General features: G+C 44.4%; 1 protein-coding gene across 2 annotated transcripts in view; it reads right to left on the minus strand.

The window, feature by feature from the left end:
- CORO6 (coronin 6) overlaps nucleotides 1-13260 on the minus strand; it is a 258150-nt gene that overhangs the window by 105088 nt on the left and 139802 nt on the right. For both annotated transcript variants that reach the window (XM_063955951.1, XM_063955952.1), the window contains one exon: nucleotides 5472-5594. In XM_063955951.1, coding sequence (XP_063812021.1) covers nucleotides 5472-5594 — 123 coding nt within the window. The remainder of the gene's footprint in view (nucleotides 1-5471; nucleotides 5595-13260) is intronic.

Below are 13260 nucleotides of genomic sequence, written 5' to 3' on the forward strand. Positions count from 1 at the left end.
GCTCTTCTTGGGCGGCTGCCCGAGGGGTCTCGACTTTACAACTTTGCAAAGCTGCAACTTGGTCAGGGGCAAACACGTTTGCTAAATTCTACAAATTTGATACCCTGGCTGAGGAGGACCTTGAGTTCTCTCATTCTGTGCTGCAGAGTCATCCGCACTCTCCCGCCCGTTTGGGAGCTTTGGTATAATCCCCATGGTCCTTACGGAGTTCCCAGCATCCACTAGGACGTCAGAGAAAATAAGATTTTACTCACCGGTAAATCTATTTCTCGTAGTCCGTAGTGGATGCTGGGCGCCCATCCCAAGTGCGGATTGTCTGCAATACTTGTATATAGTTATTGCCTAACTAAAGGGTTATTGTTGAGCCATCTGTTGAGAGGCTCTGTTATATTTCATACTGTTAACTGGGTATAGTATCACGAGTTATACGGTGTGATTGGTGTGGCTGGTATGAGTCTTACCCGGGATTCAAAATCCTTCCTTATTGTGTCAGCTCTTCAGGGCACAGTATCCTAACTGAGGTCTGGAGGAGGGGCATAGAGGGAGGAGCCAGTGCACACCAGATAGTACCTAATCTTTCTTTTAGAGTGCCCAGTCTCCTGCGGAGCCCGTCTATTCCCCATGGTCCTTACGGAGTTCCCAGCATCCACTACGGACTACGAGAAATAGATTTACCGGTGAGTAAAATCTTATTTTAAATACTGTATACTGTTTACCTCTCTACATTAGACTGTGTGAATAAGCAATACTTTGGGACCCAACCATACAGTACGTATTAGGTATGTAAAACAATGTAGCTATATAAAAGTGTCTGTTTTAGCCTTGTGCCACGGTGTTTCGTGTTTTGTTACTAAATCAAACATTCGGAACCCCCCTGTAGAAATCCTCTATTTGTCCAAGAAAGCAGTGACACATACAGAATAGGTTTCTGAGTACCTAGAAAACCCACCAGAAAACCACAATCGGATCCCCGCCACCCCCCACGGCAAAATGTTGTGATTCGCAGGTGGCATTTTGGCCGTACCCCCTGCCATACAATCGTGAATCACTGCATCATGTCACAGGGGCGGGGCCTAATGACACAACAGCTGCTGCATTAAATGTAAGTGTAATATAGATAGATAGATAGATAGATAGATAGATAGATAGATAGATAGAACCCCCCTTCCCCCTTGCAAACCCTACATTTGCGCCAGTGAAAGGGTGCATTAGTTTGTCTAGAAAAAGTATCAAAGTAGAGCAGCGCCCTGAACCATTATCTTGATACCTCTTGTGTTCAGCTTTTGTTAAAAAGCAATGATACTGTAATCATAGGAAAACTGCTGTTTCTTTATGATTTTTCAGTGAGGGAGATGTTTAATAAGATGACCCTTATATAAGGAGCATTAAATGCTGAAATTATTACTATTACTCTGTGTGCTGATGGTGATTGTGACATGCATGCCATACACCAGTCTACAGGCCATCATGTGCCTTATTATTATTATTATTATTATTATTATTATTATTATTATTATTAATTACCAGTTATTTATATAGTGCACACATATTCCACAACGCTTTACAGAGAGAATATTTACCATTCACGTCAGTCCCTGCCCCAGTGAAGCTTACAATCTATATTCCCTAACACATGTACACACACATATGCACACTAGAGATAACTTGTGTACAGTCGTTATACTGCTGTGGCATTAAGCTGTTTTCACATGAGAGAAGTGTTTTTGTTGCACCAATAAATGCTGTGAAAAGATGGGTGGATTCCAGGTTCAATAATACTGTATTCCACTGGCTCAAATCCCACATCCATTCACGTAAATTGAACAAAGGAGACGCCGCTCTTCCTGGATCTTGAAAAATAAAAATGACCATGTGCTGATGCCTGGATAACAACTTGCTGGAATCCCCTAACCCCGTCACACACTGGCCTCTGTTTTTGGCATCTGATTAGCTGCTTACATGTCTCCATCTCCTTCTAGTGATTGTGGTATAATTAGAACTGCTGTATCACAGTGGGAGCTCCAGATTTCAGAGCAAGACACGTGGCTGCATTTCTATATATAATCAGGCACGTAAGGCGTAAGGTAATATGCATATCTCATCCTAAAGAACTTTCCAGACCACCAGCCTCACTTGTGCCAAATGTGTACATATTAACTACTGTGCTACAAGGCAATGGGGGTGATTCCGAGTTGTTCGCTCGCTAGCTGCTTTTAGCAGCATTGCACACGCTATGCCGCCGCCCTCTGGGAGTGTATCTTAGCTTAGCAGAATTGCGAACGAAAGATTAGCAGAATTGCGAATAGAAAATTCTTAGCAGTTTCTGAGTAGCTCCAGACTTACTCCTACACTGCGATCAGTTCAGTCAGTTTCGTTCCTGGTTTGACGTCACAAACACACCCAGCGTTCGCCCAGACACTCCCCCGTTTCTTCAGACACTCCCGCGTTTTTCCGCACACTCCCAGAAAACGGCCAGTTTCCGGCCAGAAACACCCACTTCCTGTCAATCACACTCCGATCACCAGAACGATGAAAAAGCTTCGTTATGCCGTGAGTAAAATACCTAACTTTTGTGTAAAATAACTAAGCGTATGCGCTCTGCAAACCTTGCGCATGCGCAGTAAGCGACTAATCGCAGTATAGCGAAAATCGGCAACGAGCGAACAACTCGGAATGACCCCCATTATGCAGATCAAAGAAATAGTCTCCTATGGTCTGGGAGGATCACAGGGTAATGTTTAGCTCTTTCACCCTGCCAGATGACTAGTCTGCCTGTTAAAGTCGGATTAAGGGCCATATGGGCCTGGGGCTGAAAATTATCAAGGGCTTACTGTAAGAAGCGGAGGAGCTATGAGCAGTGCTTGTGGATGTGACCAGTGCCACGTGGGTGTGTACATTCCCTACATTAACAGCCCCAATGTCTCTATAAATACATTGGAAAAATAATAAAAAATTATTATATATGGAGATTACAAAAAACTATTTTAATAATGCTGTCATGATGATGGAAATTTTTTATGTGGTGGCCTGAGGCTAAAGTCTTATCTGCTCGATTGATCATATGCATATAAGTCAGCCATACATGTCATCACTTGGCTTCCCTGTCATCAATGTGGGTTAAATAAATCACCTAGGCAAGTGTTGGGTGAAAGATGGAGACATACTTGCCTACCTGACCCTCTCCATGAGGGAGAAAATGCTCTGTTCCTGGACTTTCCTGGTAATGTATGATTGCCATCACCTGTGGTGAAACACCTTTCTTATCAATTAACTAGCTTACCACAGGTGATGGCATTCATACATTACCAGGAAAGTCCAGGAACAGAGCATTTTCTCCCTCATGGAGAGGGTCAGGCAGAGCCGGCTTAAGGGGGGGGGGGGGGGGGGGGGGGGGGGGGGTCCCGGGGATACGTACCCCCGGGCCACCCTTTCCAAAAGGGCCCCCTGCCACACTACAGATCGGACCTGAAGTAGGCTGCCCCAATGGCTGAGCGTCAGGCTGCTTCATTCATACATGATTGGAGAGCTGAGCCGTCGCTCAGCAGTCTGCGCGGTTGGCGGGGACGGGAGCGCAGTTCGATCGTTGGCTGGTATGTGACCCCCACCCCCCCGCCCGTCCTACTCCTCTCTTGAATAGGGGTCCCACTGTTTTAAGTGCCCCGGGCCCCCCATGGACTTAATCCGGCTCTGGGGTCAGGTGGGCAAGTATGGATGGGGATCTGGTCAGGATCCCGACTATCGGGATCCAGGCAGTCGAAATACTGACACCGGAATCCCGACACTGCGCAGAATGGCAGTGCTGGCATCCCAAATAGGATCAAAATCTTATTGCCGGCATCCCGACAGCTAGGATACCGAAAGATTGATTGCCGTGTAAAAAAAAGGGGGGGGGGGGGGACTCTCTTGCTGTAATGTGTAAAAATGGGGACTCTGCCGCCGTAATGTGTAAAAGAGGACTCTACCTGGCATAATGTGTGAAATGGGACTCTACCTGGCATAATGTGTGAAATGGGGCTCTACCTGGTGCATACTTGCCTACCTGACCCTCTCCATGAGGGAGAAAATGCTCTGTTCCTGGACTTTCCTGGTAATGTATGATTGCCTTCACCTGTGGTGAGCTAGTTAATTGATAAGAAAGGTGTTTCACCACAGGTGATGGCAATCATACATTACCAGGAAAGTCTAGGAACAGAGCATTTTCTCCCTCATGGAGAGGGTCGGGTAGGCAAGTATGACCTGGTGTAATGTGTGTAAGTGGCGCTACTGTGCGGCGTAATTTGAATAATGAAGACTTCCATACAGCGTAATATGAATTGGTAGTATTTTTTTGGAAACACCCCTTCCCCATGAAGCCACACCCCTATATTTTTGGTGTGTGCCTTGACCCTGTTTTGTATATCTGGGGGTGGGGGGCGCCAATGCTGTTTCTTGCACACAGTGCTAAAATGTCTAGTTACGGCACTGATGCCAGATATGAGGAGTTCGGCGAGGGAATGCCAGAGAGGAAGAGGATGGAGTAGTCAAGAGATTGGATAAGAGTTTTGGAAGCATCTCGGGTAAGAAAAGGATGTATTCAGGAAATAATAAGATGAAGGAAACTGGACTGGGGCCCCTATTATTAAGCTAAAGAAAAAGATTTATCTCCAGCAAAAACTGATGTTTTCACCCAGGGATAGGGCTCCAATTAAAGCTTATAGGCATGGTATCGCCTACCACGACACAGTCATCTCTCTGGTGAAAGTTTCCCTATGCACAACTATTTCACTAGCACCCTCTCATGGTGGCAATAGCAGGAAACATTACATAGCCAGTCAGAGCATCCATATCCACTGTGCATGTGTGAGCCAAGAATCATGGTCATGCATCTACCAAGACTGGCAAGAGAAATGGTAAGACTAAACTAGCTGTATCTCTTGGCATACAGATGCTCCAACAATATTTTCTTGATAAATTGCTTCAAAAACAGATTTACTATAATTGCGCTAAGAAGTGATAAAAAAAATTCATGTTATTGCCTCATTTTAGTAAATAGCCTGTGAGAGAGACTGGGTATGAGAAATAAGGCAGAAGGTGGAGTAACGTGAAGAAGCGATGCAGCGAGCTTGGAGGACTGTAGAAATTGTGGCTTTATTGGCAGGGAGGGAGATTTTACAGAAGGCGGTAATTCCAGGTATGCCAGGTCTATGGACAAGTGGAGACATGAGTAGGGGAATCGGTTCATAATGATCCATTAAATGTACAGATGAGCTGGCAGAAGGAATCACGCAGGCGAGTCAAATACAGAGATTTACTCTTTGGTCTAGAAGTATAAAACCCAGCAATATTCTGTTTCTACTAATCACATCTACTATCAGCAATTGTAAAACACAGAATATGTACCAATAACAGCAGAAAATCTATGACAAAAAGGAGGAATGATTGTGAGATTTTAGCCAAAAATCATCGCCAAAAAAAAAAACCCTTGCACTTACCATGATTGTAGTGTCATCTGATGCGCTGGCAATGACATTATCATTGTGGGGACACCAATCTATGTCCAGTACTGGAGCTGTATGACCACTGACTGTGGGATGATTCTTATCCACGCGGCCTGTCTGAACCAACAATAAAATATTATTTACACAGCAGAACAAAACCATTTACAGAAAGAGAGTTTTCAGATTAAGATGCCTATTTAGTATTAAGAGACACAATATGGTAATAACAATTACTTTTTTATTGCTTTATGAAAAACTGCTTGTCGACAGAATATATAATTAAAAAAAAAAAGTCTAAATCTAAAAACCACATCAAGACTCATTTCTGTAATGCACAAAAACTTCTTTGGTTGTGTCATGCTTGGCTAGTTTAGGTTTGTGGAAATCTGCCCAATCCTCCCCCCCCCCCCCCCCCCGACACACACACACACACACACATTTCTGGGCCTCGCCCTTGCCAACTGTTAATCCAGCGCTAATTGCTTGGGCACAGTGTCGGACTGGGGCATGAAGGGCCCACCGGGGAAATGCAGTGATAGGGGGCCCATACATAGGGGTGTGGCCAGCCTACAAAGGGGGTGTGGCCAGCCTACACAGAGGCTTGAAATACACAATTGTCTTGTGCAGTGTTATGCAACATATCTACCATGTATAATACAAGTGTACAGTCTGGAACCTCCTTAGAGGTTAGCAGGAAGATGAAGAGAGTGGTGGATGAAGAAGAAGAGGAAAGATTGTATGAAGTAGGAGGTTCAAGGAGGAATGCATGCCATTTTATTAGCAGATGCCCCAACAAACTGAATATGATCTTGGTGTCATGCTCCTTGATTTACACAGGTGCACCTACTGTATATTTACACTAAAGTACACAGCATCTATAGATATATTCTACCTCCCTCCAAATCTATGAGCACTTCTAGTTTGTGAAGGTTTTTTCCGAGGGCAGAGGCATGCACCTTTATGTGAGCTGGATGGAGCACATAGCTGCACTGTACATCCCAACATTTGAATGGTTAGTAATTTGAATACTACGGTGATGGGCTCTCCTCAAATTCAGCTTCACTCCCTTATAAAAGTGTTGGGAAAAATTTCCACTGGCACACATGGCACCCACTCACCACCACTTTGTAGTGACATTAAGCGGTCCAGAGCTTCCAATACTGGCAATGGAGCCATTTCTGACTGTTGGGATAGTTGGACAGTTCCTAGATTTGGGACTATGCCACAAAAACTGTGAGGAGAAACAGGTGCTTTGGTGCAGGGCCATGGCAATTTTGGCTGTGTAACTAATGCAATTCATAAACGAGGACTGGTATTTGAAAAGTGGCAATAAATATGGGTGCAAACAAACAAGGAAATGGGTGATAAGGGAGTCCTCATATCACAAATTGTTTAAAAAAAAAAAATCAGCTGACCCTTTTTGGTAAAGTAATTCTTCTCAATAAATAATACTGATTTTATTAATTTCATGATCATTTCAACTAGCTGAAGTCCATTGACATAAATGAAATATATAATATTTGCTGTTTATATTTGTCATAGAAACACCTGTGACGTTTATTAAAAGGGAACAAGGGAGTCTCCTAATTACAAAAGGGCAAATAGTTCAAAAGGATAACAGAAATGAAGAGGAAAGAGGAAGACAGAAGTGTCACAGGGCACAGAAATGTTCCAGGACGCTGGGGGCTGGGAGGGCGGTGCCCTAGTACTGAACAAAACAACCTCCAGTCCGACACTTTGGAAAATCTGAGCGCTCTAATAGCCTTTTTAGTACTTCCTGAGACATTTCTATTGTTTGCTGCATGAGGTCATTCTTATTGGAAGTACAGGATCAGCAGACAACTGCCTCAGCCTGACAGTCTGTACAGAGAAGCTCTCCATTCCTTCCCTGGAGGTGGAATGTGGGATAATGGATGGGTCAAGGACACTACCAGTGATCTGAGGAGTTAATGATAATAAATTCTTGAGCCAAATAAAGATCAGTGTCCTGAAGGAGGAGCTAAGCCTGAAGTCACATTGACTTGCTCTTTCTAACTCAGATTCCATTTAGATCACAAACACATTGCTCTATGGAAAACCATTAACCTTAGGGACACAGATCTACTGTACTGAACGGTTTATAGATTTTAGAACATATAATACCTAGGTGTCACTGGTAACGCTGCTTAAAGGGACTCCATGGGTCAGTACAGAATAAATATAACAGAATCATATAATCATATTGACTATTTTTGTGGCACCATAATACTCTGGAGAACTTATATTAATTCTATTCCATCAGACTTGCCTGGAAGGTAGAGTGTCATTTGAGTTTCTTTAATTGGCTTCAATGTGTCCTCTACTAACATACTGTATACAAAATACAATGATGTGGCTTCTGTAGTTCTTTCTATGCTATTAATGTCTGTATACGAGCAGAGCTATTATAGCTTTAGGCAGGGGCGGATCCAGAAGAAAATGATAGGGGGGGGGGGCACCATGGAAGGGGCAAGTACATTTGCGTGCGGCTTCGGTGCATGTGAGGTGGCGCTTCTTATACAATGCCCACAGTTGTAGCGCTCATTATGCAATGTCCACTGTACTGGTAGTGCCCCTTATATAGACCCCATAGTAGTGGTGCCCCTTATGCAATGCCCGTATTGCACCCAGTAGTAATGTTGCCTGTAGTAATGCCCCCAGTAATTTAGCGCCCTAGTAGTTATGCCCCCAGTGGTAATGCCCCTGCAGTTATGACCCCATTAGTTTACCCCCCCCCCCTTTAGTTTAGCCTCCCAGTGGTAATGCCCCCAGTAGTTTGCCTGCTTGTAGTTTAGCCACCAGTAGTAATGCCCCCCTGTAGTTTGCCCCATTGTAGTTTAGCCCCTGTAGTTATGCCCCCAATGTAGTTTAGCCCCCAATGTAGTTTAGCCCCCAGTAGTAATGCCCCCAGTAGTTTGGCCCCTGTAGTTATCCCCCAGTAGTTTGGCCCCTGTAGTTTAGCCCCCAAGTAGTAATGCCCCTGTAGTTACGCCGCCAGTAGTAATGCCCCTGTAGGATCGCCGCCAGTAGTAATGCCCTCCTGTAGTTTGCCCCCAGTAGTTAGCCCCTTTGTAGTTGGCCCCCAGTAATAATGTCCCCCAGTAGTGTGCCCCCAGTAGATGCCCGCCAGTAATAATGTCCCTAAGTAGTAATGCCCTCTAGGAGTTTGCCCCCAATAGATGACCCCCCAGTAGTAATGCCCCCAGTAGATGCCCTCCAGTAATAATGCCCCCAGTTGTAATACACCCAGTAGATGCCACCAGTAATAATGTCCCCCAGTAGTTTGCCCCCAATAGATGACCCCCCCAGTAGTAATGCCCCCAGTAGATGCCCCCCAGTAATAATGCCCCCAGTAGTTTGCCACCAGTAGTAATGCCCTCCCCAGTAGTAATGCCCCTTGTTGATGCCTCCAGCAGTAATGCCCCTTGTTGATGCCCCCCAGTAGTAATGCCCCCAGTAGATGCTCCCCCAGTAATAATGCCCCCCCCCCAGTAGTAATGTCCCTTGTTGATGCACCTCAGTAGTAATGTCCCCCCCCATAGTTTGCCCCCAGTAGATGCCCCCCGCTGCACTGAGGAAGAGAAAACAGAACATACTTACCGATCCCCGTTCCCGCTTCCAGACCGTTGCAGTCCTCCTCCTCCCTGGGCGTCCGCTCCTCAGTCAGTTCTATGAGAGAGACGTCATGACTGACGTCTCTCCCATAGCACACGACGCACAGTAACAGCGCCGGAAGCCGGTGCTCAGTACTGAGCTCCTGCCTCCGGCAGCCGCTGTGCAGGGAGACGGGCGCCCGCTGGTAACACAATCTCAGCGGGCGCCCGTCATCTCCCTCTGCGGCGCCGGCGCTGGTGGGGATGGAGGCCACAAATGACAGGGGGGGCACGGGCCCGAGTGCCCCCCTTTCCCCCCCCTGGATCCGCCACTGGCTTTAGGATACGACAAAAAGTTGCTTTCAGGATTCAACGGGGTATAATGCAGCAGCCAGGACCGCAGAGCTGACAATCAGGGTAAAGAAAATAAACTCTGGTTCATTATATGAATATGTCACTTGAAATGTGTATACTGCTGCTAACATCAGTATTATTATTATTATTATTATTATTACTACTGTTACTACTACTACTACTAGTAATAGTAATAATGTATAGTATAAGTATTAATTTCAAAATGTTCAAATCTGTAGTTCTATCCATTCATCGCAGATGCTGCTGGAAATGCTGCTGCTCGCCTGGGCAACTTCTTAAAAGCACTCTACTCTTACAAACTAACCACAGCATTCTCTTTCTCTAATTATATTTTGTACAGGAGAAAACATGAAAATCCAGTTAATTGGTTAGATAAAATGAAAACAACATTTTTGTTTCTTTGGAGGCAGTGTTTGTCATTAATGGAGAGAGTGACTTATACTGGGCATGCACAGTACCATACAGTACCATATTGCATACAGTACCATATTGCAGAAGATATCGGCTCCTGATCTGATATTGCAACGTGTGTGGCAAGTATGACAGCCAGCTGATCAGATCATTATCAGGTTGGTAAATGCAGCCAGAAGATAACTGTGGATCATTGATTTTTGCCCTGTGTGCATTTTTCTTCTTCTATCCACACTAATAGGTCCCAATCATATGGGATAATGGTTGTTGTTATTATTATTATTATTATTATTATTAATAATAATAATAATAATAATAACAACAACGTAAATAATAATAATAATAATAATGTTATTTATATAGCACTGTTCTCATAATAGGACTCTGTATTCAATTAGTCTCGATAGTGCTGCGTTCACGAAAAGCTTGTGTTTTTCACTATTTTATTTTATCACCCCTATTCAATTATCGCTGATAAGTGCCAGCAATCGGGGCTAATAGAATAGCCCGGGTGCAATAATTAGTGCTGCTAATTGAATACCGCCCTTTAAAGTGCTTCACATTTGCTTTTACAGCACAAAATACAAAACAAGCTTAACAGTGAATACTAGTGAAATGCTGTGTAAACAGGTAAGTCTTGAGTCTATTCTTGTAGGATTCTAGAGTGGAGGTTCTACAGCACACCACTCACGCCAAGCAGCAGGATCAGCAGGTCTGTGTGTAGTCAGGATGCAGACTATCTAGAAATGCATAACTTTACATGTTTTTTAAGGTTCCATGCATCGACAGGTGCATGTGGATACAGTTCCGAAATCTACAGTCACAAGGTCGACAGTGACTATGTGATCAGAAGAAAGTTGGCGCCAGGTTCACAACATGGTTACAATGCTACTTAAAGCATTTTAACCATGTGGACATTATAACCTTAAACATAACACTTTAGGAACATGAATTACGGTGCATGTTCCCATTGAGCAAGTTTTTGATCCATTTTGTACAGCTGGGGCTGATTCTGCAATGGACACAGCTGTGTCCAAGTCTGCATCTATTGGCAGTCGCCCATCTGTCACTTTATGCAAATACCATTGCAATGTCCTTCCCTGGTGTACATTTGTATATCCAAATGTGCAAGGGGTGTGATTAGTAGTCTTCTCACGCACACTGGTCGCACAATCAAAACTTGCACCAGCCCTATAGCAGGTGTACTGTAGGTGCAGTTTCAATGCCCAAGGATAGCCTCCTATACATGTGGTTGGGCATCTGTACTCCCATAACACGCCTATAAAACGGACCGTCTCCGTGCGTGTACTAAGCAATCTACATTTTCAATACATTTCTTTGTGCACGTGTCTGAAATCACAAATGCAACACTGTATGCAGGGCCGTAGAGAGTCATGACGGGCCCCGATACTGGCATGGGGGAGTGGCCTAAAAGGTGCGTGGCCACACTTCCTAAAAATAGTCTATATTAAAAAATTTGCACTCCATGGGGGGCATTATTCAAATCTGAGGGCGGGCATGGGGAGGGGGGGCAACCGCTACCTTCCTTGGCCTTGGTGGCTTCCTTCAGGAATCGGGTCCCCCCTACTCGCCGAGGCCATCTTCCAGTGACATATGGGAAGATGGTGCATGTGCAATATAGAGAGCAAAGATGCTCCACAGTCTTTGCTCTCAGTGTGTGGGGCCTTTTTCCTGAAGATATCATTGGGAAGATGGCGCTGCCATGGTAAAGGGACCCTCTTCACAGGTGAAGGCAAATATACTCTGGAGAGGGGGAACAGCGGACCCAGTCCCCCATGGGCCCCTCCAGCAAGCCCTTTGCCTGGTAATTAGTACCCACCCACCCCCTCTCTGCGCCAGTGACTGTATGAACACAGGGCATAATTCACATTTGTAAGCAAAGCACACAAAAAAAAGTAGCTTTGTTTCTGGAACAAACTATGTTGCAATGTAGGTGGGTACATTTATATTTTTTCTGTGCAGGGTAAATACTGGCTGCTATAACATGTAGTCCACAAATCGTTCATAAGGAAATATGCTAGGCTGAACAGCAGCCTGGCTGAACAGTGTTGTATTAGAAGTTTTAAAAGGGTTAATAAAATATTACAATATAGACTTACCCAGGACTTAAGCAGGACGGAAACACCCAACCAACGTTGCAACAAAACAACCACCCTTCCTTTCATCCTCAATCAAAATAATCTGTGCATTTAAGCGTATGTATATATCTTTCCAACTATAATCCTCATGACCTCTAAGAACAGAATGCAACCAATTTTGTATAAAACCAGTTACATTGTGATTTGCATGTCACTGTACATACCTATTTGTCATTTTGCTCTGTCATGCTCAGTTAACATACAGCGGACCAACAACAGTAAATAGGCACCAGAACTTTTAACTCTAACAAGTGAAACCTTACACTCTCAGCCTAGATAACTCTGGTTTAATCCCAAACAAACTATGTACCACAAATTGATTTTTGCCATTGCTCTTCATGGAATACTCATAAAGGCCACTGCATCATTCAGTCTCCCAGCAACTCACCCCTCTGTACAGGTTGCCCCCTCAATTATTCACTCCCCTCTTATTAACACTCACACGCTTTTTACTTCACTATACTCACTGACAATAACCTCTCACCATAAAAAAACTTTCACAAGCCTCTGACACATTTATCTCTCTCTTCTGCTTCTGATACCTGGTGACATTTCACCAAATCTAGGACCCAACCACTTGCATCACTCACATTCACCTGATTCGCAGCAACATAGAAATCCAGCTAACCTCATAAACATCACATGTCTTTCATCACCCTCCAGATCACTAAAATGTGCCTTATGGAGTACACGCTCTGTTTGTAACAAATTAACATCCATCCATGACCTCTTCATATCTAACATCTTCAATCTGCTGGCTATAACAGAAACCTGGCTCACACAATCAGACACAGCCTCCCCTGCAGCACTGTCACATTGTGGTCTCCATTTTACACACACCTCCAGGCCTGGTAACCATAAAGGAGGAGGAGTTGGACTATTACTTTCCCAATCTTTCGCATACACTGTTCTACACAGGTTCCATCACTCACATTTACATCAAATGAAGTACATTCCATCAGGGTTTACTCTCCTTTCTCTCTGCGTGTTGCAGCTATCGCCCACCTGGGCATCCCAAACAATTTCTGGAAGATTTTTCTGCCTGGCTCCCTCACTTTCTATTCTCTGACATCTCCACCATCATCATCGGTGATTTTAATATTGCTACTGATTGTCCAAAATCTGCTTCTCACGCCTCCAAACTACTCTCTCTAACCTCCTCTCTCGGCCTCTCCCAATGGACTGACTCCTCTACTCATCAGGAAGGCCACTGCCTTGATCTAGTAT

This window comes from Pseudophryne corroboree, chromosome 2, assembly GCF_028390025.1.
Source record: "Pseudophryne corroboree isolate aPseCor3 chromosome 2, aPseCor3.hap2, whole genome shotgun sequence".
Taxonomy (NCBI): domain Eukaryota; kingdom Metazoa; phylum Chordata; class Amphibia; order Anura; family Myobatrachidae; genus Pseudophryne; species Pseudophryne corroboree.